The following is a 25919-nucleotide window of genomic DNA, read 5'->3' on the forward strand; positions in this document are numbered from 1 at the left end:
TTTAAGAAACCAAACAGTTCCTTCTTTTCATCCCTCTCAATTAAAATTCTAGCCCAGACTTTCCATTCAGGATCTTACAGTGCCACCTACCCCACGCCCATATTATGGTTCCTTCAATTATCATATTATTATAGCATCAGGAGCTAGCTGGTCCTTTCCCTGTATATTTCACTGAGACCAGCTGGTATTTATTCATTCAACAAATATTTGAATGCCTAAATAAATAAATATTTGAGGCACTGTTCAGGTACTTGACATACAGTAATGCACAAACAGACCTCACAGAATTTATATTCTGGTGGAGGGAATGTAAAACAACCTATCTGTTTTTGTCATTGTACTTTCAGTTCTACTTTTTGACAAAGGCTTATTTTCTTAGATTACTTTTTTGCCCTTGTTACTCATTTCCAAAAAATACTTTTAGACTTATTTTAATATTATTTTGCCCTGGTCATTTCTTCACTGGTTTTATATAGCTCTTAATTCTTTTAACTCTGAAAAAGGAGCCTCCTTTCCTTGTGTTCTAAGGTTTTTGGTGTTTTTTGTTTGTTTGTTTGTTTGTTTGTTTTTGTTTTTATGTCCTTTCCACCTTAGATAGGGTACCTAGACTGGTTAAGCAGAAAAGGAATTGATTATAAGAGTAGCAGGTAGCTCATAGAATCAACAGGTGGGCTAGAATTCAAGCTCAGGCTGTAAGGAAACATGCTACAGCTAAGATGCTGGCACAGGTATAGTCTACTTGGGAACTTATAAGCAGGGGATTTCAGTGAGGACGAGTCTTGGATAGAAAGGATCCAGGATACTTAACCTGACACTAGATAGTTGGTTGATCCTGCTGAGACATGATACCATATTGAGGGCTTAAGATTGGTTACTGCTCTGCTTCTGGCAAATGAACTACTCAGCAATAGCCAGATGACCCCAAGAAGGAGAAGTCTATGCTATTGGATCTGGGCACTCTTCTGCCACCATGACCCTTTTGTTCCTGAGCCTATTAAGCCTATACTGGTGTAACTAGAGAAAAGGCTGATTGGCATCCACAGAGTAGATTATTTAGTCTACACATTTAAGAGCCTCCTCTGTCTTGGGACCTTTGGGTTTGCATTCACATACAAAAAAAATTTTTATTTTTGAGATTATAGGCCCATTTTGGAGAAGTCCAGTCACATACTGCTTTTCTGGACTCCTAATACCAGTTCTCTAGAACTCTTCCAAGCTCTTGTTGCTTGCAGGTCCCTATCTTGTTATACCATTAGCTATAGCCCATGAATCAATGTAACTTCTTACCTGAGACCATCTTTCTACTGATAACATAGACAGTGATTGAAGTTCTGCCTGCTAGGGTCACCTCTGAATGGAGTTATAATCCTACAGTAGCTCACTCTTGGCTGGGGCTAGCTATTGTAAGCCAGGCTGTAATTGTTTCTTCATGAGTCATTTGGTCAGAGGGAACTCTCCTTGAAGCCGTAGGTGTGTTTTAAGGAAAGGATTGTAATATGGCAGAAGCAGGCATTCTGAGAATGTACTACTTTCCCATATCTTTGAGATCTACCCGGCCACTTGAAGATGAATGCAACTGGTCCCTGACATCATGAGTTGGTGAGTTCAGTAACACTCAATTCATGAGAGGTAACTTGACTTGATGATCTCTAGATGTTCTCTCCTGTTTAGTTTCTATGAGGAACTAGTAGCAAAAGCCAAGTCCCTTTTAATTATGTAGGGTTAATCTCCTCATCTGCACTTGTGTCTTACTATGGCATCTAGAGTACATGTCTATGGCCTCATCATCTTTATGTCTTCGATAAGATGGATTAGTGTGATGTCCTGTGAAGTCGGTGATATGTTTCACTGACTGAATTTGAGGCACAGAGTTGAAGAGCTGATGTTCCCCTAAGGCTGAAGCTCTTAAACTTTGGTGTGCATCAGAATCATCTGAAGGACTTGTTAAAACACAGATCACTGGCTCCACCCCTGAGTCCCTGAATCAATAGGTCTGGGATGGGGTGGAAAAATTCCACATCTAACAAGTTCCTAGGGGATGCTGATGCTGCTCACTCAGGGGCCACTCGTTGGGAACCACTGCTCTAAGGCAAGTTGGCAAAGATACGCTGCTGTCCCTGCTGGGTAAGAACAAATTGCTTTTGTAGAAGAAAAAACTGGCTAGCGTAGAGAGGCATACAAGGTGCCTGAGCTTTACTATTTGCTACAGGAAAGAGACCACATCTGGAGAATCACCTTAGCCAATTGAGTTGAGGTTGCTTAAGACAATCCACTGGAAAGTTGAAATGAGCAGGTGGTGGGAACTGTTACCCCTGAGTGTGTTTCTAGTGGTGTTGCCAATCTCTGAAAGTCCCCTTAATCTGCAGTATGGTTTTTGATTTTCTATCATGGTAGGGAGGGAGACCCTAATGGTTTTTGTTTGGTCCCTACCATAATAACATTTACCCAGGAAACAAATATGACGATTGTGCTTTTGCTAAATACAGCTATTTTAAGTGTACATACATGAACTTGGAAAATTGCAGTGGGTTGGATTTAGGTCTCACTGAACCCTTGTCAAAAGCCCATTTATCATCTTACCTCCAAAAGCCCAGTCGCTGAAGCTAGCACAATGAATCTAGAATCTCTGAGAAATAACCCCGTATCAGTATGTCTTAGCCCCATCTAAAATTGTATTATTTCCTCCTCAATTTGTAACCCTCAGAAACCAATATAAATTACAGTCTTACAACTAGTTTGTAGGTCTTTTTTTCAGATTCGATTTTGACTTGATGCTTCTAAGGCATGCTGGGGTGAAACTCTCGTTATAGGTTGAGACATTGAAGACTGGTGGGATGGGGCAGGGGGCTATTTATTTTCTTCTTACAGAAAGGGTCTACCTTGAGAACTGCAGGTTCCGAGCACTCTGTGATATCCTGAGCCTTGTCATGTGTCCCCACTACAGAACTCTAGGTCTCACTGTTTCCTAGTTACAATATCACCAGGTCTCTTACATGAATGGGAAGCACATTAAACTGATATAATTTAGCCACCTGCAGATCAAACTGCTTGGTTTTCAACTCCTTAAGTCTTAAGTCCTTTTAGTCCTTGTGTGTGTGTGTGTGTTTCATTTTTTTTTTAAAGACAGGGTCTCACTCTGTTGCCTGGGCTGGAGTGCAGTGGCACAATCATAGCTCAGTGCAACCTGGAACTCCTGGGCTCAAGTGAGCCTCAGGCCTCAGCCCCAGAGGCAGCTGGGACTATAGGGCTGTGTGCATCCAGAACCTGCTAATTTTTTTTTTGAAGAGACAGGGTCTTGCTGTGTTGCCCCGGCTGGTCTTAAACTTCTGGCATAAAGCAGTCCTTCCACCTTGGTCTCCCAAAGTGCTGAGATTACAGGTGTGAGCCTCCATGCCCAGCCTAGTGTTTTGCTCCCCATCTTGAGTCAAAAATTCAGAGATGCCAGTTTGTTATTCTCTTCCTAAACCAAGCAGTACCGTTAGAAGTCAACACCCTACCCTACAATCTGAATAACTCATGCTTTTTATATTATTTTCTGGTTCTCTGGCAGCAGCCACTCATTTGATCTCCCATAGCCTCATGTTCACGGGGCACATCACTCTAATATGTACAGAGAAGCTAAGCGAAAACCATGCTAAGTGCTTACAAGGATAACTTAATTCACTTCGTCATGGGTTGCCAGATTTCCATCTTTAAATACTAACAGGATGCTCACTGCCTTTGGCCTCAGACCAGAAACCCAGTTCTAGAGTTCCTCCTGTTTTGCTGAGATCACTTGCAAACCATTCTGTATGTTTTTTTTCTGTACTGGTTGGTCTTCTTGATTACAAACAACAGAAACCAATTCTGACTAAGGAGAAAATAGATAGATATTGGACAGCTTGTAAGATTAATGGGAAGGCAGGAGAACCAGGTTCAAAATGTAAGGAGGAGCAAAGGGAACTGGGGCATAGCTAAGGTCATACCACAGGATTAGTTTGTCACCAGTGCCAATACCATTGGATACTTCCTGAGCCATTGTCACTGGACACTTATTTGGCCACTGCAAGAATTACTGATCACATTGCAGCTTCCTCAAATAATCTGACTATATCTGTTCTTTTGCATAACCCTCTCCCCAGGAATCACAATACCCAGAGTATACAAATGGCCAAGCTTAGGTCAGGAGCCTATGTTTTCATTGCCAGGTTGTATCCCTGAATCCCTCTTAGCTTCCATGGTGTCTTACCTACTTTTGGATTCCCCCAAATAGTAAATATTCACTCTAGAGCACAGTGCAAAACAGTGTTACTCTCTGGGAACAGTGATTCATACTTGTAATCCCAGCATTTTGGGAGGCTGAGGCAGGAGAATCACTTGAGCTCAGGAGTTCAAGACCAGTCTGGGCAACACAGACTCTCTCTACTTGGGAGGCTGAGGCCTGAGGCTCGCCGGAGCCCAGGAACGGGAGGCTGCAGTGAACTATGATTGTGCCACTGCACTCCAGCCTAGGCCACAGAGTGAGAACCTATCTCTTAAAAAAAAAAAAAAAAAAAAGTTCCTTACCAAGGAGAAAATTTCACTGTAGCACCTACAGTTGTTGTGAAATTGATCTCCAGTTCTTCTACTCAGTTCTTTGTTACCCTCTTCCTAAACTTTTGAGCCATAAATCTCCTTAGTGGTCATCTAGTTCATCACTCTCACTTTACTGATGGATACTCTGAGACTCAGAAACAGAAAACTACCTGCCAAAGGAAGCACAGGTAGTTAAATTAAATAGTTAGAATTAAAGTATTAGAATTAAAGAAGAGTTAGAACCTAGTTAGAGTTAAAATGCTGGCATTATTTCCAACGAAGGATTATATAAAATACTCCATGTATTTTGATTTTGATTCTCGTTTTTCATTTTTCTTACTGTTGGCTCAGGCTGTTTTTCACGATAGAGATGTGAATTGCCTTCTCAGATGTCCTCTTCTTTCTCATCTCTGCCAGTACTAATAGTAACTGCTGTTTCTAGGGATTTCTGCCAGGGACTGACCATTTCCTTAAAGGAGCTGACCTTTTATTTCTTGAGTTTTAAAACTGTAGTAAATAGCACTGTTTTGGTTATTGAATGGTAGAATCTCAGAACCAACATTGATAGTTATTAGATGAGTTTTTTTGAGAATGAAATTTGAAAGGAGGAGTTTATAAGTGAGATCATGAAGGCACTGGGTTACTAAGAGAGTTGAAGAAGGTGGTATCACTAAAGGGGAGTAAAAGGAACAGACTGATGTGACCAGGTTTGATATCTACTCAATTCATGGATTTGCACTTTAATTCATGAGTTTAATTCACAGGTTTGGCACTTACCATGCTAAATGCTAGTTTAATAACATGATGAAATTCATAGCATAAAATTAAGGACATAAGAAATATCTCATTGTGTCATGTTAGATTTGGTTTCTGAGAATGGTACCCAGGACATTTTGAGGAAGAACATAAAATATTTCGATCATGATTTTTACTTCAAAAGACTGCAAATATGTTCCTCCTAGTTATGTTTCAACAGATTGGTATAACGAGTTCAATACTAGGCTGACTACCCATTATTTAAAGTGCTGTGATTTGTTCTGAAAGTATTCTATATGATGGAATACTTGCTTTTGCTTCAGGAGATACATCATCATCTGGAATGTAATCAACATAGCTTGAGGTTTTATAGTGTTTGATATGTATCCTGTGAACATTAATTTTTTTAAACTGAAGAGTTTCTTTCATGTGGAAGAGTCCCAATCCTCTTGATATATTTTCTTCCCTTCATCCTCATTGGCATTTTTGCCTGTCGCTGTGCTTTGGGAAAGGGTAATTTTCAGGGAGAAACGGACAGCAGCACAGAGTGAAGGTTAAAGAGGACATACTCTGGAGTCATAGGGACATTAGTCCTAGTTCTGCTTCTTACTACTATTGTGACTTACAAGTTCCTTAACCTCTCAGAGTCTCAGTTGCCTCAGCTGCAAGGTGGAGAGAACAAGTTGTAATAAAGGAAAATGGTATATGAAAAAGCACAGTGCCTGATTTTTGGTAAGTACCAAATGAGCCAAAGCTCTGGTTTATTATTAGTAGCCATAGAATTGGTAAAAGTAGCACTCAATCAGGAATAAAGATACCTAGCTTCTAATTTAGAGTACATTTTGGAATGTGAGTAACAATTTTAATAAGAAATTGGCTTCAGTTTTCTCACTTGATCCAAGGGCTTAGATTAGGTCAGTGGTTTTCCATCTGTGATCTCTGGAGGTACTTTGAGGTCACTGGTAGCAAAGGGGAATGGTGAGAGGTATCTCAGCAGGGAGAGCTTCCTTTTCAGCCCAAGAAACTGTGCTTTTATTTGTTTAGTATATCGGCCTCCTTTTAACTTCTTATTTAAGGAAAATGTTTCTTGGCAAAATGTGTATGTGTGCATGCACAGACACACATACACTTCGAAAATAATTAACTTAAAGGTTTTCTCTCAAGTCCCTTCCAAGTCTAAAATTCTTTAAGGCTGTTCATCTGCAACTGAACTTGGAAGTTGGTGGCCCACACTGGATCTGAACTGAGACTTGATTTTTCTGTGTGTGTGTGTGTGGTGGGGAGGGGGAGGGGGTCCTGTTTCAAATGTGTAGATTAAAGTGCCAAAATCTAAAATTTGAGAAATTACACATAACAATCTAAGTTCTGTTTTCTTGGGAAAAATGGATATACCTGACAATTCTATGCCCCCATTTCCAAATAATAGTCTGCTGGGGTTGAGTAGCACTGCTTCTCAAATACTCCCTATTGTCTTACAAGCATTTGAGTTTACCTGGCTGGCCTCTGAAGGTATCTGAGTTTTCAGCATTCAGTTTATCCTCCACACAGTGCAGGAATATCAACATTATTGGATTAGCCAACTTTGGCACTGTAGAAGAATTAAATTAGGGAAGTGACTTGTGTTTTCCATGTAAGAAAATTGTTTTAGTATAGCAAAAGTACATGTATTGCATTCATTTTGCCTGCCCTTGAACTAGGTAATTACTTCTTAAGTGCTGACCACCAGTTAATCATGGCTTCTGAGTTAGAAGAACTAAATAAACACAGTGTGTTTTAATTCTTTCCACCAAAGGATCTGATTACCAGATAGTCAAAAAATTTAGGAACTAGGCTTTTTTGGGTCAGTAAACAAAGAGTTTACTAGTTGCCCGCAGCTCCCCTTCTCCTACCTCAGGTTCAGAGGAGGATTTGCACACCGTCTGGGCACTCTCTCCCCCTCACGATGGAGGAAACTGAGAAAAGTACCGTGCTGTTTGCACTCCAAGTTCCTGTGAGGTGACAAAGGATCCAATCTCAGAGCATCATTCAAATAAAAGCAATAACATATGTCAACGGTGGCAACCCTGTCTCTGCTTAGTCACTTTGCCCTATCAGGACAGGGGAACTTCCCACTGGTCTGACATCCTCCATAGCTATTGTCCTCTAATTGTTGGGTGTGGGTTCTGTATATGCCCTTTAAGTCAGACTTAATTGTTAATTGTAGTCTATAATCAAAGCTTATATTTACCTATTAATTTTTGTCTGCTTGACCGTTCATTTACTAAAGAAGATATATTGAAATTTCTCATGACCGTGGAATTGTCCATTTCTCCCTATAGTTTTATTGCTTTTTGTTTATATGTTTTAAGCCTAGTTTTAAGATGTGTACAGTGCTCAGTAATGCATTTTAAAGTATATTTGTTGCACTTTATCCAGAACCTGAATGTTTTGTGGCAGGAGATATTTAATTGGCCATACTGATGAAAGAAGTTGTCATTCCTTCTTTTTGTATTTCAAAAATTTCCCAAAGCTTATAGGGAGCCCTTTCCTTATTTTTTTTAATGCAGTTATAGATTTTGTTTTTTACCTTTAAACCTTTTCTTTCATTTCAATGGCATTTCTAGTGGAAGGAGATGCTAATATGTAGTCAGTGCATTTCCCTTGAATCAGAATTTTCATCTTCTCTCACTCTACTTGTTCTCCTTAGGTAGTTTCAGCCAATTATTTCAATTACCACTTTTATACTGATGACTTCTAAATCCATATCCTTAATTTAAAGTCTCACCTCTACATAGCTTTATTTAACCACCTGCTAGTAGATATTCCACACTCAAATGTCCCATGGGCACTTCAGACTGTCCATCAACTGGTAAATTGTTAAGAAAAGTATGGTACAGCCATACAGTGGAATATCACTCAGCAATTAAAAGGAATGAACTACTGATGCATCAAACAACATGACTGAATCACAAAACAATGATGCTGAGTGAAAGAAGCCAGACAAAAAAGAAAACATACTATATGATTCCACTTATGTAAAATTATAGAAAATACCACTCTGCAGTGACAGCAGGCAGATCAGTTGTTGTCAGGCGTGAGAGTTACTGAGGGGCTGAGGAGAATGGAAGGGCGGGAGGGATGACAAGGGAGCCAGAGGAAACTTCTGATGGTGAGGGATATATTTATTACCTTGATTGTGATAATCATTTCAAAACCTATCAAACTGTATACTTTATACATGTTCAGTTTATCATACATCAGCTGTACCTGAATAAAGCTGGAAAAGAAAACCCTCAATACTAAAAGGCTTTGAACAGAAAAATAATAGTCCTTACCCACCTTTTCTACCCACATCCCAGTCCTGCCCTTGAGAGGCAGCCTCTTTGAACTCTTTTAGGTGTTCCTCTGGTATGCAGGCCACATTCTAACTAACAGGTTTACTCTGTTGGTTATAGATTAATCAGTTTAGAACTTCAGGCTGTTTCTGTTTATTCTTTCCTATTAGGGTAGTTGATAATTCATTTCTCTTACCCTGCCACTTTTACTTCTCCTAATACAGTTTTTGATTAAATGAATAGTCACTGATAACCTTACTAGAAATATTAAATATTGCATACTGCTGAGTCAGGTAGTATACTCTGAGTACATTTATGTTTTTAATACCCTTCTGACAATTAACACAGTAGCTGTATTTTGCTTTGTTTTTTATGTAACAATGTCTGACTGTTTTTAGATATCCTAACAGACTTGTCATACACCTGACAGCAATTTTCCTAGTGCTCAAAATAACATATAATCTGTCAATCTCAATCCCCACTCCTTTCCCTTGGAGACCTTTCTTCCTCAGCCATCTGCCCTTCTGTCAAATGTGCTCTGATTGCTTCTGGACTAGATTTGTAGTTGTCACACGGAGAATTTCTCTTGTCATTCTTCACTGTTGAATCAGCTAATTCCTGGGTCCCATATTATTTTCCTTCCTGGTTTATTCATATCTTCCTTCAATTTATTTCAGGAATATTACATCTTCTAGTTGCTTCCTAAACAGGGATGCTTGAAAGTTTAAATTTTGTATTCCTTACAGCGCCAAAAATGTCAGTAGTCTACCCTCTAAATGTTTGAGTGGATCTAGAATTCTAGGTTGAAATGCATTTTTCTTTATAATTTTATAGTTATTTTTTCATTTTTTCCTAGCTTCTGATATTATCAAATATTCACAGTTTAATTTAGTTACATGTATTCTGTTTTTTTTCCCCCCTCTGGAAACATTTATGATCTTCTCTGTCTTGATGTTCTGAAATGTTTTATTGATATGCTTTTTCAGTGTTCATTTATTGTTTTGGAGAATCATGTATTTATTCTGTAAATATAGAGAAATGGCCATGTAGCAGACACTGTTTTAGGCACTGGAGCTAGAGCAGTGAGCAAAATAGAAAAAATCCTTTCCCTCTTAGAATTTACATTCTAGTGGTGAAGGCAAAAATTAAATAAACTAGTGCATAATGAAATGTCAGATAGTGATAAGGGCTTAAAAGAAATGCAAACCAGGGTAATGAGAAAGATAAGAACAGGATAATTTTAGATAGGATGGGCAGGAATGCCTCTTTGAGGTGAATTGAGCAGAGACTCAAATGCTCAAATGAGGGCACAAGACTCACTATCTGGCTGAAGAGGTGAGGGGAACAGCCAGTGCAAAGACTCTGAGACAGAAACACACGTGAAACTATGAAAAGCAAAAGTCCAGTTTAGTGGCAGTGGAGTAAATAAGAGACAAAGTGGCCAGAAATGAAACTGGAGACATAGCGGGAAACCCGGAAATTTAAGGGCTCCTGGGAATTGGAAAAGACTTTGGAATTTATTTTATTGGAGTCTTTGAACAAGGATACACTTACATTTTAAAGAATCACATTAGTTGGGAAATTGACTGTAAGATTAGCAAGTGTGGAAAGTAGTGAGACCTGTTAGGAGGCCAGTTTAGTAGTTGAGGTGAAAGACAATAGTGGCTTAGATTGGGTGGTAATAGTGAGAAATGGTCAGATTTGGAATATACTTTAAAGGGAGAGTCAACAGGATTTGCTGATGGGTTGGAGATGGGATGAAAGAAGAGAGGAGTAAAGAACGAGTTGTAAGACCAGCCTGGCCAACATGGTGAAACCTCGTCTGTACTAAAAATACAAAAATTAGCTGGGCGTGGTGGTATGCGCCTATAGTCCTAGCTTCTTGGGAGGCTGAGGCAGGAGAATTGCTTGAACCCGGGAGGCAGAGGTTGCAGTGAGCCGAGATCATGCCACTGCACTCCAGCCTGGGCAACAGAGCAATACTCCATCTCAAAAAAAAAAAAAAAGAAAAAAGAAAAGAAAAGAAAAAAGAGTGAGTTATAAGATTCTTGGCCTGAGCAACTTGGTGAATGGTGGCATTATTTACTGAGATGGAGAATACTAACGGAGTGATTGAGAGGCAGAGATATGGTGAGATTGAGTTGTATTTTGCATACTTTGGGTTCGAGATGCCCATTAACAGCCAAATGGGGTTGTCCTAGAGCAGATGCTCATTCAAGTCTATGGTTCACGGTAGAGATGGAGGCTGGATGAGTTTCCCCTGAGAGTCAGTAGAGATAGAGAAGAGGTCTTGGGGACTGAGCTCTGGAGCATTTCAGTGATCATAATTGGGAAATGGAAGAAGACCAGAAAAGGAACAGCCAATGAGACAGCTAGAAGTCCAAGAGAATTTGTGTCCTAGAAGACAAGTGCAAAAGGGGCCTCAAGAGGAAGCTAGGAGCTACTGTGTCGATTGCTGTTAAGAGTTGAGTAGAAGGAACATTCAGAATTTACCATCAGATTTGACAATGTGGAGTTTCTTGGTGACTCTGACAAGTGACTTCCCTGGAATAATCCATGTCTTCTTGAAAAATATATGATTGAATAAAATAGTAGTATTCTATTGTGTCTGAAGAGTTCATAAGTCTGGTAGAGGGAGATTTAAAGATTCTTTTGGAGTATAAGTGAAAAAGTATATACTTTAAACAGTAAATATATTAATTTTATTCATCTATTATTAAAATGTTTTCTAACTGTATCTTGATGTCTTTAATAGCATTTTCTTCCTGTTGCAAATCTGGAATGTTCACCAAACATTGAAACTTTCCTCTGCAAGGCATTTGTACCAACCTGCACAGAGCAAATTCATGTGGTTCCACCTTGTCGTAAACTTTGTGAGAAAGTATATTCTGATTGCAAAAAATTAATTGACACTTTTGGGATCCGATGGCCTGAGGAGCTTGAATGTGACAGGTAAATTATGTTTTTCATGGAAAGCTACTAATGGTATTTTACTACTGGTACTAGCTCTCTGGGATGTTAGTGACAGGCTTTCCTTATTTAATTCCATAAATGTTTATTACACACTTAATATATGCCAGGCACTATAGTGCTAAGTGTTGTGGACACAAAGGTGAGCAAAAAACAGACTCGGTTCTTGTTCTCAGGGAACTTACAGTGAGGTGAGAGGGACAGGCAGTAATCACTTATGCAAATAAGTGCAAAATTATGACTGTGATAGATACAACAAAGGAAAGGTAGACAGTTCTATGAGAATATATAATGATAGCTTTGACCTAAACTGGGGAAAAGCAAAGGAAATGACTGTTGAGCTAAAGTATGAAGGGTAAGGGTAAGACAGAGGTAACCAGGCAATGAGAGGAGGGAAGAGCATTTTGGGCCATGGGAATAGCTTACTCAGAGACCCTGCAGAGCCTGAACAGGGAGTGAGGGAGCATGGCATATACAGGGCATTAAAAAACTAGTATAACTGGAGTGATGAGAGTAAGAAAGAATATGGTGCAAGATAAGGAAGGAGAGAGAAGCAGCAGTCAGACCATCCAGGGCCCATCTTGCATATTTTTATGCTGAAAGCAATGAGGTCTTCAATATTTTAAGATAGGAATGGGTAGCACGATCCTGTGAGCTTCTGTATAGAGCATGGCACCCGTGTCAGTCTCCTGAGGGTTGGGCAGCACTCTGTGGCAGTTTCTGTTAGGAATCCAGGACACTTCCATCCTGCAACTCTGTCAGCCAGGTGGATGGGAGAGAGAAGGTAGAGAACCCACACCTTTTCTTGAGTGCCTCAGATGGGAAGTGTTACACCTTTTCCACATGCATTCCTGTTGGCAAGATGTCAGTCATGTGGTTATAACTGAAACAAATAGTAAATGTGTGTCCCGAAGGAAAAAAGTATTCAAAGCAGAGGACATGTCAGGTGCTGCCAGTCAAAAAGAATATTACACTATGCTATTTCACTAGAGTGATTGGGGCAAAGGACAGATCACAGTAGGTGAAGGAGTGAGGAGAAAGTGAAGCCAGAAACAGAGTTCTTAGGGAAGTTGGCTATAAAAGAGGAAAGTTTATGAATTTAATGGGAAAGAACTATTTTAAGAATTACTAGGAAAAAGGAAGAGGCAAGCATATATGAGGTAGAAGAGGTCTTCAATAGTAGTTTTCTAAGAAGGAGGTAGGATCCCAAGCATAGATGACATTTTGACCGTGGAGGAACATCTGTTTTAACAGTAGGAAAGGATAGGACGGCTGTGGATATAGGTAGGTTTGTGTGTTTTGTAAGAGTTGTTGCAAGAATTTCTTTCTGATGGTTTCTATTTCCATTGTGACATAATAAGAGTCAAGGAGGTCCTCTGTTGTGAGTCTGGAAAAGAAGGATATGTATTCAAGAGAAGTGGTCATTATGGAGCATAGGAGAATGAGTCAACTAGAGAGGCTTCGTAACATTTCAGGTAAATCAGGCGATCCTGAATTTGTGGAACTCATCTGGCCTATTGAGAACTTCTCCAGCTGTGGTGGGATGCTTGGGACTAAGCACAGAGAAGGCAAATAGTTGTGGTTAGGGTTTTGTCAGATGGATTCAGTGCAAAGATAAAGGTGCACTAAAAAATGAAGGATAATGAGAAGGGTGTTACTGAAACAATAGCCTATGAAAGTCTAAATGGATGGGGAGCGAAATGAAGAGAGAAAAGAACTAATGTATGGAGACAAGCTGGAGGAGATCTATCCCAATGAGGTTTTTTTTTTTTTTTTAAGGCATAATGAGAATTTTTTAAAAAATGAATTGCAAGGATAGGAACTTGCAGACGAAGGGCAGGATGCTTGAGTTGATTTTTGGAGATAGTATGTACTTGCAGGTTGTGGCAAGGTTCCCTGTGTGACTTTGATTACGGGTGGCCACTGTGGGTTAGGGATAGTCATTGTTGATGAGGAGGCTAAATAGCTGAGAAGCCAGAGTGTGGATGGCTTGTTCTTGGTCAAGTCACCAAGGATGATGACAGCAAAAGCAAAGGAGAGAAAACTGATGATTCATTTAACTCATATTTCTTGCACTCTTACTGTGTGCCAGGACTGTTCTAGGCACTAGAGTTATAACAGGCAAAAATTTCTGCCATCATGAACCTTACATTTTAGTGGAGGGAAGGAGAAGATTCAGTAAGTAAGTTATATTTATATGAGAAGATGGTGAGGCCTATGGAGAAAATACTTGCTCTTTCATTATGAGATTGCCTACTCAGTTTCAAAGCAAGGGAGGTTATAGCTTGAAAAAATTTATGCTGGCATCTATGCTTAGTTTCTAACTCTGTTGGAGTTTTGGTCTTTGTAACTTGATTTTTTGAGAAACAGTTTTTAAATAATTAAACTAAATCAAATTTATTCATGTTTGAGAATGCTTGATACATTGAATTGGGAAGTAGAATTCATTTTTAAAAATTGTTTAAGCCCTACATTAAACCGTATCCCATTAATATAAAGCAAACCCATAAACATCCTTTTATACAATGTTACTTGGGTCAGTTGCACATAAAAATAATTCTAGTATGGCCTATACTGGAGAATATTTTTTCATTTCTATAAATAAGACCTTCAGGCTTTTGTGGCATCTTATTTACTTTGAAAACACACACAAAGAAAGAGGGGAACCTCTGATTAAAACATAAAATCTAGCTCATTGAAAGATTTCTAGCATAATGAAAGATTTAACATAACTGTGGTAAAAACATGAAGGCCACATCTATTATTTGAGAAACAGCAGAACTGTGTGGTTATGACATGCATTAGGCTCTTGGTTCCCCAGGAGAATGCCTTTGCCTTGGAAGAAAAAGGTGCATTCGTTCTTTGAGGTCTGTAGTTTCCTCAGCTCATCAGAGCACAGGCACATTCTTTTCTACGTGAAGAGTTTTGTAAACTGAACTTTGTTTTCACTTCCAGCTCCAGCCATCCTCGGGTAGCTTGCCAATAGATGAATTCCACTCATTTGACCCATAGTGCTCCTTCTCTTCATTTCTCCCTCTTTCCTCACAGCAGTGCATGTCCACCATACCACCTGAGAGTCTGTGGAATCTTATTTTCTGTTATACTTGTTTCCTTACACTCATTTTCCTGTCTTTATTATGATAGTCAAACTTTTTCTCCTCAAAGGTATAGCTGACTTGCTTTCATGAAAACACACTTTCCTAATATGATTTATCAGAGGCCTTTCCATACCTCAGCCACTATGCTATGATAGATTTAATAATTAATAAGTGCATTTCAAAGTGAAAACGTTACAAACATGCTTAACAGATGTTTTTATAACATGAAATATTCTACTGCGTTAAGATCAAAATGCTGACTGTACTTGTTCCATATACCTTCAGACCAGTGTTAATGTAATATTTTGGCAAGGTGAATCGTCTTTTTTGGATATAAAACTCTTAGCATAAGCCAGGAATGGTGTTGCACAGCTGTATTCTCAGCTATTTAAGAGGATTGCTTGAGTCCAGGAAATCAAGACCAGCCTGGGTAACACAGCGAGACCCAGTCTCCATTAAAAAAAAAAAAAAAATCTCAGGCATATACAGGCATATATTTAAGACAAATATTCTATCTGGACTTTTCTGTGATAGTGAATAAACATGATGAATACTGACGGACTTGATCGTTTGCAATTAGAGTTCATGTGGAGAAAATAAGATTTTAAGCACAATTAACTTATGAATGAATGTATCCATTCACTGACCTTTTCCACATTAGTCTTGATTAATTATTTTTTTTCCTGTTCTCTAGACAGTGGAGGCTGGTAATTTATTCTACTGATACAGTGAGACCTCATATAATAAACTGGGGAAAGAAACTGGTTAGCTTTTTGTTTTATTTTTAGACTGAAGAAACTGTAGAACCTATGTGGAACTTACACACTTCTGGTAGATACATAATCATTTTCAGGAACAACTTAGTAATATATAGTAAAATGGCAGATGCTTAACCCTGCATCCTAGGAAATCCTCTCCCATAGAAACTCTTACACAGAGAGTCGTGCACAAGAATATTGATTGTAGATTCTTCCTAATTATTTTAATGGGAAAAAATCTAAAAGTCCATCATAGAAGAATGATTAGTAAATTGTGATATACTTAGACACTGGAATACTACCATACAGTTGATAAAATGAATAAAGTTGACCCACATCTGTCAACATGGATAAATCTAGAAAATATAGTGTTAAATTTTAAAACGTAAGTTATAGCATGCTATATACAGCATGATGTCATTTATATAAAGTTCAAAACTTGAAAAACAATACTTTATAAGGTTATGGTTAGTAAATAATGTAATAAAAATATTTTTTTAAATGTTTGAGAGTAAAAACTGAATTTGTGGTAATGAATACTTCTGAGGAGAGAGAGAAGGAAATAAGACCAGAAAGGGGTCCCCACTGTATCTATAATGTTATATTACTTTATTTTAAAATGTATAAAGCAAAATTGACATAATATTAAGTTTTAATAAAGCTGGTAGATGATTTTTTTGTATTTCATTTTATGGGCATATGTTTTAGTCTATTCTTTCTAAGGTATATTTAAAATGCTTTCTCATTTAAAACCTCCAATACTTTTTTTTTTTCCTTGAGACAGAGTCTCCCTCTGTCTCCCAGGCTGGAGTGCAGTGGCTCGGTCTTGGCTCACTGCAACCTCCGCCTCCCAGGTTCAAGTGATTCTCCTGCCTCAGCTTCCCAAGTCGCTGGGATTACTGGCACCTGTCACCACGCCCGGCTAATTTTCGTATTTTTAGTAGAGACAGGGTTTCACCATGTTGGCCAGGCTGGTCTTGAACTCCTGACCTCAAGTGATCCACCTGCCTCGGCCTCCCAAAGTGCTGGGATTACAGCCGTGAGCCACCGCGTCTGGCCAAAACCTCCAATAATTTTTAAACCATTACAGATCCCCCAAAATAATACTGGTGTATACAAACCCAACTTAGTGATAAAGTTCTGTACGAGATGGAAGTATCTCCATCTATCACTCAGGACTGTCCATAAACAAGGGAGGCAAAGAGTCCGACCTGAACAAAATGGTGATCTTCATTAAGCTGGTCCTCAGCCTACCTCTTGCTGGTATACTTGCCTTTCTTTAAAAACTTGAACTCTATCCTGTCAATCCAGAGAAGGATCTCGTTTCAGTCATTTTAGTTATCATCGCCTTAGTTATATGGTTGCTTCACTTTTCTTATGGGCATAAGAAAATAAAAGTGAATAGACAAGACAGTTCATATGATATAAAGACATACTTCATATGCTATAAAGAGACAAGCCAGTACTTCTCTGGAAGCTACCAATTAAGATAAATTCTTAAATATTTAGCCTTAAAAACTGAAATTATTTTAAAACTGTTAACTGGCTAATTTTTTCCAAGGAAGTGCCTTTTCATGTTCACCTGCTTTGTATTTAATATAAATTATTATGTTGAGGCCCCATTAACAGCCACAAGTTTTTAGTCAACTTCAAAAATTTCTACTCAACTCTTATCTGTAATCCATTTAGGTTTGTATCTCTTCCCATCAATCATGAATACATAAGGTAATATTTTGTAGTTGGAAAGCATAGCTTAAAATAGTGAATCAATAAAAATGTTGATTTCATGTATTTAATTTTTATAATCTTTACAGATTACAATACTGTGATGAGACTGTTCCTGTAACTTTTGATCCACACACAGAATTTCTTGGTCCTCAGAAGAAAACAGAACAAGTCCAAAGAGACATTGGATTTTGGTGTCCAAGGCATCTTAAGACTTCTGGGGGACAAGGATATAAGTTTCTGGGAATTGACCAGTGTGCGCCTCCATGCCCCAACATGTATTTTCAAAGCGATGAGCTAGAGTTTGCAAAAAGTTTTATTGGAATAGTTTCAATATTTTGTCTTTGTGCAACTCTGTTCACATTCCTTACTTTTTTAATTGATGTTAGAAGATTCAGATACCCAGAGAGACCAATTATATATTACTCTGTCTGTTACAGCATTGTATCTCTTATGTACTTCATTGGATTTTTGCTAGGCGATAGCACAGCCTGCAATAAGGCAGATGAGAAGCTAGAACTTGGTGACACTGTTGTCCTAGGGTCTCAAAATAAGGCTTGCACCATTTTGTTCATGCTTTTGTATTTTTTCACAATGGCTGGCACTGTGTGGTGGGTGATTCTTACCATTACTTGGTTCTTAGCTGCAGGAAGAAAATGGAGTTGTGAAGCCATCGAACAAAAAGCAGTGTGGTTTCATGCTGTTGCATGGGGAACACCAGGTTTCCTGACTGTTATGCTTCTTGCTATGAACAAAGTTGAAGGAGACAACATTAGTGGAGTTTGCTTTGTTGGCCTTTATGACCTGGATGCTTCTCGCTACTTTGTACTCTTGCCACTGTGCCTTTGTGTGTTTGTTGGGCTCTCTCTTCTTTTAGCTGGCATTATTTCCTTAAATCATGTTCGACAAGTCATACAACATGATGGCCGGAACCAAGAAAAACTAAAGAAATTTATGATTCGAATTGGAGTCTTCAGCGGCTTGTATCTTGTGCCATTAGTGACACTTCTCGGATGTTACGTCTATGAGCAAGTGAACAGGATTACCTGGGAGATAACTTGGGTCTCTGATCATTGTCGTCAGTACCATATCCCATGTCCTTATCAGGTAAAAGCTATCACTTGGATTATGTCTATGTTTATATTTAATGTAGAAAATGTTTCATGGAAATATACTTGTATTAGTCATGGATGTAAAAGTTGATTTCAGGTGAGAAAATACAAGAGCCATAGGTAAGGATTTCCTACACATCAACTGAAACTGGGGTGAATGTTTCATGACTTCCTTCCTCAAACTTTAGCTTCAGTTGTGTAGTAAAGTACTTCCTTTATTTTCTGAAAAATTAAATTAAGCTGCAAAGGCAGATTAATAGCAATAAAGAGCAGAGTCAAAAGAACAGACCTTGACATTGGGAGGAAAACAGAAGTCACTTTTTGCCGCACTGGCAATTGTTTTTAATTTTTTAGTTAGTAGTAAAAAATCTTATTTGGATATATTTAATTTGATCATATTATCTTATAGCTTTCTACATAGTATATACTTACAAAAACAGAATTTGCTTTTTGCCTGATTCATCTGTCATTTCTCAATTGAAAAAAACAGTTGTAACAAAATATGTTTTATCTATTTCTGATTCTTATGATTAGTATAAGGGCGGTGTTTTTAAAATTAATAAAACTAAATTTCTGAAAATATAAAATTTCTTAAAGCTTTTTAGTTGAAGTTTTGTAAATATAAATTTGGTTTTGTTTTAATAGATTTTAGACATTATTCCTGACTCTGTGTGATATTAAGTGCATTGAACAAGAGCACTGCCATGACAGTGTATCAAATTATGCAATGGAAAGGTCAAACTATTTCATATAATAGCTTATATTTCAGAAAATTACTGCTTTATAACATTGTGGAACCTATTTTTTATGTTGGTATGTGGGGATACTAGTTTTACTTGCCTTATACCTTGTCCATAATCTGTTACCCATAGTTTGTTTTTACTATATACTTAATAAGAGGGCTGTGTCTTAATGTGATCCTGCTATATTAATAATGACTCCTAGATTCCTCAGTCTTTTTGGCAAGGTCGGGGAGAGAAAACTATTACATACTGCTAAAAAGTTTAAGATCTATGGTTTTTAAGTTTAAGATCTATGTTTCTTATATTATGTTTTATGTAAGAAATTATAAAATATAGGATATAATTCGAAAATTATAATCTTCAAGTGGAGAAGGATATAATATTCTGGTAGTTACAGAAATTACAAGATTGCTAAATTTGACTAAGTAAAAAAATTTTTTAAAAAATTCTGTGTGACAAAACAAAAACAACCACCAATCCATAATCAATGTCAAAAGACCAACTGGGAAAGTTTATTTGCATATGACATCATAGTTGAAGAGCTAATTTCTCTAAGTTATAAAGAGTTGCTACAGATCAATAAGAAAAAAACCATCCATCTGATAAAAAAATGAGAAAAGAGTAGGAAAAAGATTCACAGAAAATAAAAATGAAAAAACTATTCTTAAACGTGAAAAAAGTTATAGTAAAATAAATGTAAACTTAAATTAAATTATATTTCCATGTATGATATGGCAAACATCTAAACGTGTCCTAACCACTGTGTGGTGAGACAATAGCAAAATACATATTTTCAGACTTTGCTATTAAGAGTTAGTTCAACCTTCTGTTGAAGCAATTTCACAGTATGTATAGATTTTTAATGTGTGTACACTGATCCTGCCCTTCTGGGAATTTATAGACAGATTTGCTTACAAATATGAGAAATTAAATAATACCAAGATAGTCACTACAACATTATTTGCAAATGACAATAGATTGGAAGTAAATACCTATTAATAGGGATAGTAGAATAAGTTATGGTTCACTCACACAATGGAACAGCCTTTACAAAGAATAAAGAGCTCTGGCCGGGTGCGGTGGCTCACGCCTGTAATCCTAGCATTTGGGGAGGCTGAGGAGGGCAGATTGCCTGAGCTCAAGAGTTCAAAACTAGCCTGGGCAACACGGTAAAACCCTGTCTCTACTAAAATATAACAAATTAGCCGGGCATGGCTGTGTGCACTTGTAGTCCCAGCTACTTGGGAGGCTGAGGTGGGAGAATTGCTTGAACCGGGACGCGGAGGTTGCAGTGAGCCGAGATCACGCCACTGCACTCCAGCCTGGGTGACAGAGTGAGACTCCCGTCTCAAAAAATAAAAATAAAAATATAAAATAAAATAAAGAGCTCTATTTGTACTGATACAGAATGGTCTCCAAGAAATATTAGTAAGTGAAAAAGGCAAGAAATGCAGAGTATGTAATATCTTGACCCTTGTGCAATGTTTAAGGTTAGAATTTCAAAGTTTATGCCTAAAAGAAAAGTATAATTTCAATTCTTAGGAAATTTTCACATTTTACTTAATTTACTTTAACCAAGTTTTTATAATATAAATATTAATAATTTATAAAAGCTGTAAAATATTTGTTGTTATGATGAGTTTAAATGAATTTTTGTGGTAGACTCTGGTGGGGGAAAATAGGTAAATATTTAGAGGCAAATATTCTGGCAATTATAAGAGGCTACTGTATCTATCAAGAAAAAAATGTGAGGAAATCATGCCAAGATTTAGGAGATTATTCTTAAATATATTTCAGTATTTTCCCCTTTCTAGAGATTTCGTTCATAAAGCTTCTTTGTTCAGCATTTAGATAAAAAATGTATTGCACTTAGAGCATGCTTCATTATATCATTTCAAACCTTTTTAGTAAAACAGGTGAAGATTTATAATTTTTGTTCGTTTTATATTGATAATATAGACTTCTTTCCACTTTAAGTGCATCACTGAAAATATTATTATTCACTATTTTTTGTAGGCAAAAGCAAAAGCTCGACCAGAATTGGCTTTATTTATGATAAAATACCTGATGACATTAATTGTTGGCATCTCTGCTGTCTTCTGGGTTGGAAGCAAAAAGACATGCACAGAATGGGCTGGGTTTTTTAAACGAAATCGCAAGAGAGAGTAAGAAACTATTGAATTGTCTGACACGATTTTTAAATAAGCAGATCAAAATACCAGGGAACTGTTCAAATCAATGTACTAGAGTTTCATTATATCAACTGTTATTTCAATTTGATTAGCCAAGTGAAGTTTGGAAATTTTTTTCATGAAAGAGACATGCTTTATTTTTGCATTTGTTATACTAGTCTTTGACATGTACTATTCTATTTGAAATATGAATGAAAGATTTATGAAAGGCATATTTTCTTTTCATGATTTATAGTATATCCAATATTATTACTGCTGCCATTGGATTCATTATTTTGGGTACAGCATTTTAAATAATTTTATCCTTTTTATCAATGATAAAAGATTAAATAAGACTAAGTATATATCAAGAAACCTATAAAGTATGATTCAAATATAAGTGATGTGTTATGGCCATTATTTACTACTTTTAAATCTTATTACACACAGCTATGACCTATTTTCACTTATTTGTCTTGCTTAAGATGTTAAAAATTCAAACTTATGGAATATTCTGTAACAATATTGATTTATGTTTATGAGTAATTCATCTTAGTTATATATAATATATATACACATGTGTACACAGACACTATATACAATGTACTATAGCTTTTTAAAAATTGTTCCCCACTGGTTTGATTAACTTATTTCAGAACTGTAGATCATTTCACAAATAAGTTTTTGAAGTCTGAATATTTAACTGGAATTTTTTTGCACTATTATTATATGTCTATCTCATATTTATGTACTCACACTAATTTCAGTGTAACTTGCTAATTTTTAATGTTAAAAAAGAAAGAGTTATATTTAAATGAAGACCATTAATTGTATTCTCTATCCTTTTCTTCTGGTTTACTTTTATATTACATATTTATGTACAGTACAAATACAGTATTATGTATAGTACATTTATGCTGTTTTGAGTCTCCTTGCCCTCATCCTTTGATTCTTGCCTTTTTAATTTCTTGCCAGTTTACTATTTATACTGACAAAAGCAACTTAGAGTGTATACCCAAAAGATTTTATAAAATCAATTTATGTCCTAGTATTTATAATCTCAGATTTTATAATAATATAAACCATAGAATTTTCAACCTTAGTGGCTAAGGATTTTTGGCAAAAGATACGTGATATCCTTTATAGCCTCTACTGTGACACTTGTAATTTGAGTAAATCCTCTCCTTCAATTTTCTTACAGTCCAATCAGTGAAAGTCGAAGAGTACTACAGGAATCATGTGAGTTTTTCTTAAAGCACAATTCTAAAGTTAAACACAAAAAGAAGCACTATAAACCAAGTTCACACAAGCTGAAGGTCATTTCCAAATCCATGGGAACCAGCACAGGAGCTACAGCAAATCATGGCACTTCTGCAGTAGCAATTACTAGCCATGATTACCTAGGACAAGAAACTTTGACAGAAATCCAAACCTCACCAGAAACATCAATAAGAGAGGTGAGAGCGGATGGAGCTAGCACCCCCAGGTTAAGAGAACAGGACTGTGGTGAACCTGCCTCGCCAGCAGCATCCAGCTCCAGACTCTCTGGGGAACAGGTCAACAAGAAGGGCCAGGCAGGCAGTGTATCTGAAGGTGCACGGAGCGAAGGAAGGTGAGATTTGATTTTATGTAAAATCATCACTATTTTAAATACTGCATTACACATTTTTTATTAAAGCATAACACATCTGGAAAGCATTTTGTGATATATTATGTCTGTACTTTTACCCGAAGGAAGTTTGGGTTCAGCCTATAAATAATGCTATTTAGTAGTTTAATTCTTAGCTGTGAGAACAGTTTTAATATATGTTGTTCAAGTAGGAATGTTCATTTCTGTGGTTATTGTTAAGAGTTCCTTGTACATTTAAGTAAATGCAATTTACCTGAAATATAGGCTAAGTTTTAATTAATACTACATTTTAATTCTGTCTAAAAGGTGTCACCCTATACAAAATTATAATGTGTCATTTTATCTAAAATTATTTTATTTTCTGAACACGAAAAGATATTGACATTATCTTTAGTGAGTTTTCTCAATGGCCGTAGGTCACCAAAACACAGGTAAGCCAGAATGCAAACAGCTAATTGCATTAAGATCTCAAAGTTATCGTACCTAACCCTCTCAGACTAGGCTAAATGCACCTTCTCTGTGTTCCTATGGCAGCTTTCATATATTTGGATTGGAATTAGATACATGCTTTATCTTCTAGTAGATTTGTAACCTTCTCAAATCTACTTTCAAATCTAGTAGATTTGAAACTTCTCTTTCCCTCTCTCAAAGGGAAAGCTGAAGTCTTACTCATCTTTATGTTCCCAATTTCTTATACAGTACTGATCCACGGTGGAAAATCAATAAAACATTTGTTAAACTGAGGACAGGAATCCTGCCTTATTAATTCTATTCCCCACGAGACTCCATGTTCAGCCTATATATGGGTAGTGCTTGATGAAGCTTCTGAAGTCAGTGAATATTATATTTTAAAAAATTATTTGGCCAGGCATGGTGGCTCACACCTGTAATCCCAGCACTTTGGGGGGCCAAGGTGGGCAGATCACAAGGTCAGGAGATTGAGACCACTCTGGCTAACACGGTGAAACCCCATCTCTACTAAAAATACAGAAAATTTAGCCGGGTATGGTGGCACCCACCTGTAGTCCCAGCTACTTGGGAGGCTGAGGCAGGAGAATCTCTTGAAACCAGGAGGCGGAGGTTGCAGTTAGCCAAGATCGCACTACTGCAGTCCAGCCTGGGCAACAGAGTGAGACTCCGTCTCAAAAAAAAATAAATAAAAACAAAAATTATTTGTATTTTGAAGTGTTAAAGTACACCTAAAGACTTTTAACTACTTATTCTCTGATAAAGGTGGACACTGGTTAGGGATTAAACTCATGAAAAATGGCATCATATTTGTGCTTGTGGATGTGTGTGTGTCAACGTTTTTTCTTTTATCTAGGATTAGTCCAAAGAGTGATATTACTGACACTGGCCTGGCACAGAGCAACAGTTTGCAGGTCCCCAGTTCTTCAGAACCAAGCAGCCTCAAAGGTTCCACATCTCTACTTGTTCACCCGGTTTCAGGAGTGAGAAAAGAGCAGGGAGGTGGTTGTCATTCAGATACTTGAAGAACATTTTCTCTCATTACTCAGAAGCAAATTTGTGTTACACTGGAAGTGACCTATGCACTGTTTTGTAAGAACCACTGTTACATTCTTCTTTTGCACTTCAAGCTGCATTGCCTACTGTTATACTGGAAAAAATAGAGTTCAAGAATAATATGACTCATTTCACACAAAGGTTAATGACAACAGTATACCTGAAAACAGAAATGTGCAGGTTAATAATATTTTTTTAATGGTGTGGGAGGACAGAGTTAGAGGAATCTTCCTTTTCTATTTATGAAGATTCTACTCTTGTTAAGAGTATTTTAAGATATACTATGCTATTTTACTTTTTTGATATAAAATCAAGATATTTCTTTGCTGAGGTATTTAAAACTTATCCTTGTATCTTTTTATACATATTTAGAAATAAGCTTATATGTATTTGAACTTTTTTGAAATCCTATTCAAGTATTGTTATCATGCTATTGTGATATTTTAGCACTTTGGTAGCTTTTACACTGAATTTCTAAGAAAATTGTAAAATAGTACTATTTTATACTATAAAAAAAGATATACCAAAAAGTCTTTTAATAGGAATTTAACTTTAAAAACCCATTTATTGATACCTTACCATCTAAAATGTGTGAATTTTATAGTCTCATTGTTTGAGGAATTTCACGGATCTAAATTATGTAACTGAAATAAGGTGCTTACTCAGAGTGTCCACTATTGATTGTGTTATGCTGCTCACTGATCCTTCTGCATATTTCAAATAAAATGTCCTAAAGGGTTAGTAGATAAAATGTTAGTCTTTTGTATATTAGGCCAAGTGCAATTGATTTCCTTTTTTTAATGTTTCATGACCACCTATTGATTGTATTATAACCACTTACAGTTGCTTATAGTTTTTCTTCGTTTTAACTTTTGTTTTTTAACATTTAGAATATTAAATTTTGTATCGCACAAATGTGAAATTTGTATCCTTCTCAGACATTTTGTAGAATTCATTTCGGCAGCTCACTAGGATTTTGCTGAACATTAAAAAGTGTGATAGCGATATTAGTGCCAATCAAATGAAAAAAAAGGTAGTCCCAATAAACAAGACACAATGTTTTTATACAACATACTTAAAAATATTAAGGAGTTTTCTTGATTTTGTTTCCTATTACGTATTACTCTCTGAACAAGGTTTTCTGATGCTTTTGGTTTTCTCTCCATTTAGCATTTGCTCTCAGTTTTTTTCTCTATTTAGCATTCTGTTAAGGCATAAAAACTATGTACTGTATGGAAAATGTTGTAAATATTACCTTTTCCACATTTTAAACAGATAACTTTGAATACAAAAACTTTGTTTTGTGTGATCTTTTCATTAATAAAATTATCTTTGTATAAGAATTATGGAGTATTCTGTGGTTAGATATAGTAGTTCTGGCCAAGGAAGTAGAGTAATTTTTTAGATTAGTGACTCCATGACTGATAAGTCAGAAGCTTCTTTTTAACTTTGAAGGAGAATACAGTCAAGACTCTTGTTTTTTGTCACGATTTCTCTCCAAAAATATAAATAATACAGCTATATTAAGTGTAACTTTTTAAAGCCAGTAGGAAAGATCTGGGGT

The 25919-nt window shown here is 36.8% G+C and overlaps 1 protein-coding gene across 3 annotated transcripts in view; it reads left to right on the forward strand.

The window, feature by feature from the left end:
• The window catches only part of FZD6 (frizzled class receptor 6), a 36201-nt gene extending 10503 nt beyond the window's left edge, over window positions 1-25698 (forward strand). For all 3 annotated transcript variants that reach the window (XM_011983501.1, XM_011983503.1, XM_011983502.1), the window contains exons 3-7: window positions 11380-11576; window positions 17265-18282; window positions 21047-21195; window positions 22403-22813; window positions 24156-25698. In XM_011983501.1, coding sequence (XP_011838891.1) covers window positions 11380-11576; window positions 17265-18282; window positions 21047-21195; window positions 22403-22813; window positions 24156-24324 — 1944 coding nt within the window. In that variant the 3' untranslated portion in view covers window positions 24325-25698. The remainder of the gene's footprint in view (window positions 1-11379; window positions 11577-17264; window positions 18283-21046; window positions 21196-22402; window positions 22814-24155) is intronic.
• The last annotated feature ends 221 nt before the right edge of the window (window positions 25699-25919 follow it).

Source organism: Mandrillus leucophaeus, unplaced genomic scaffold, assembly GCF_000951045.1.
Source record: "Mandrillus leucophaeus isolate KB7577 unplaced genomic scaffold, Mleu.le_1.0 Scaffold250, whole genome shotgun sequence".
Taxonomy (NCBI): Eukaryota; Metazoa; Chordata; class Mammalia; order Primates; family Cercopithecidae; genus Mandrillus; species Mandrillus leucophaeus.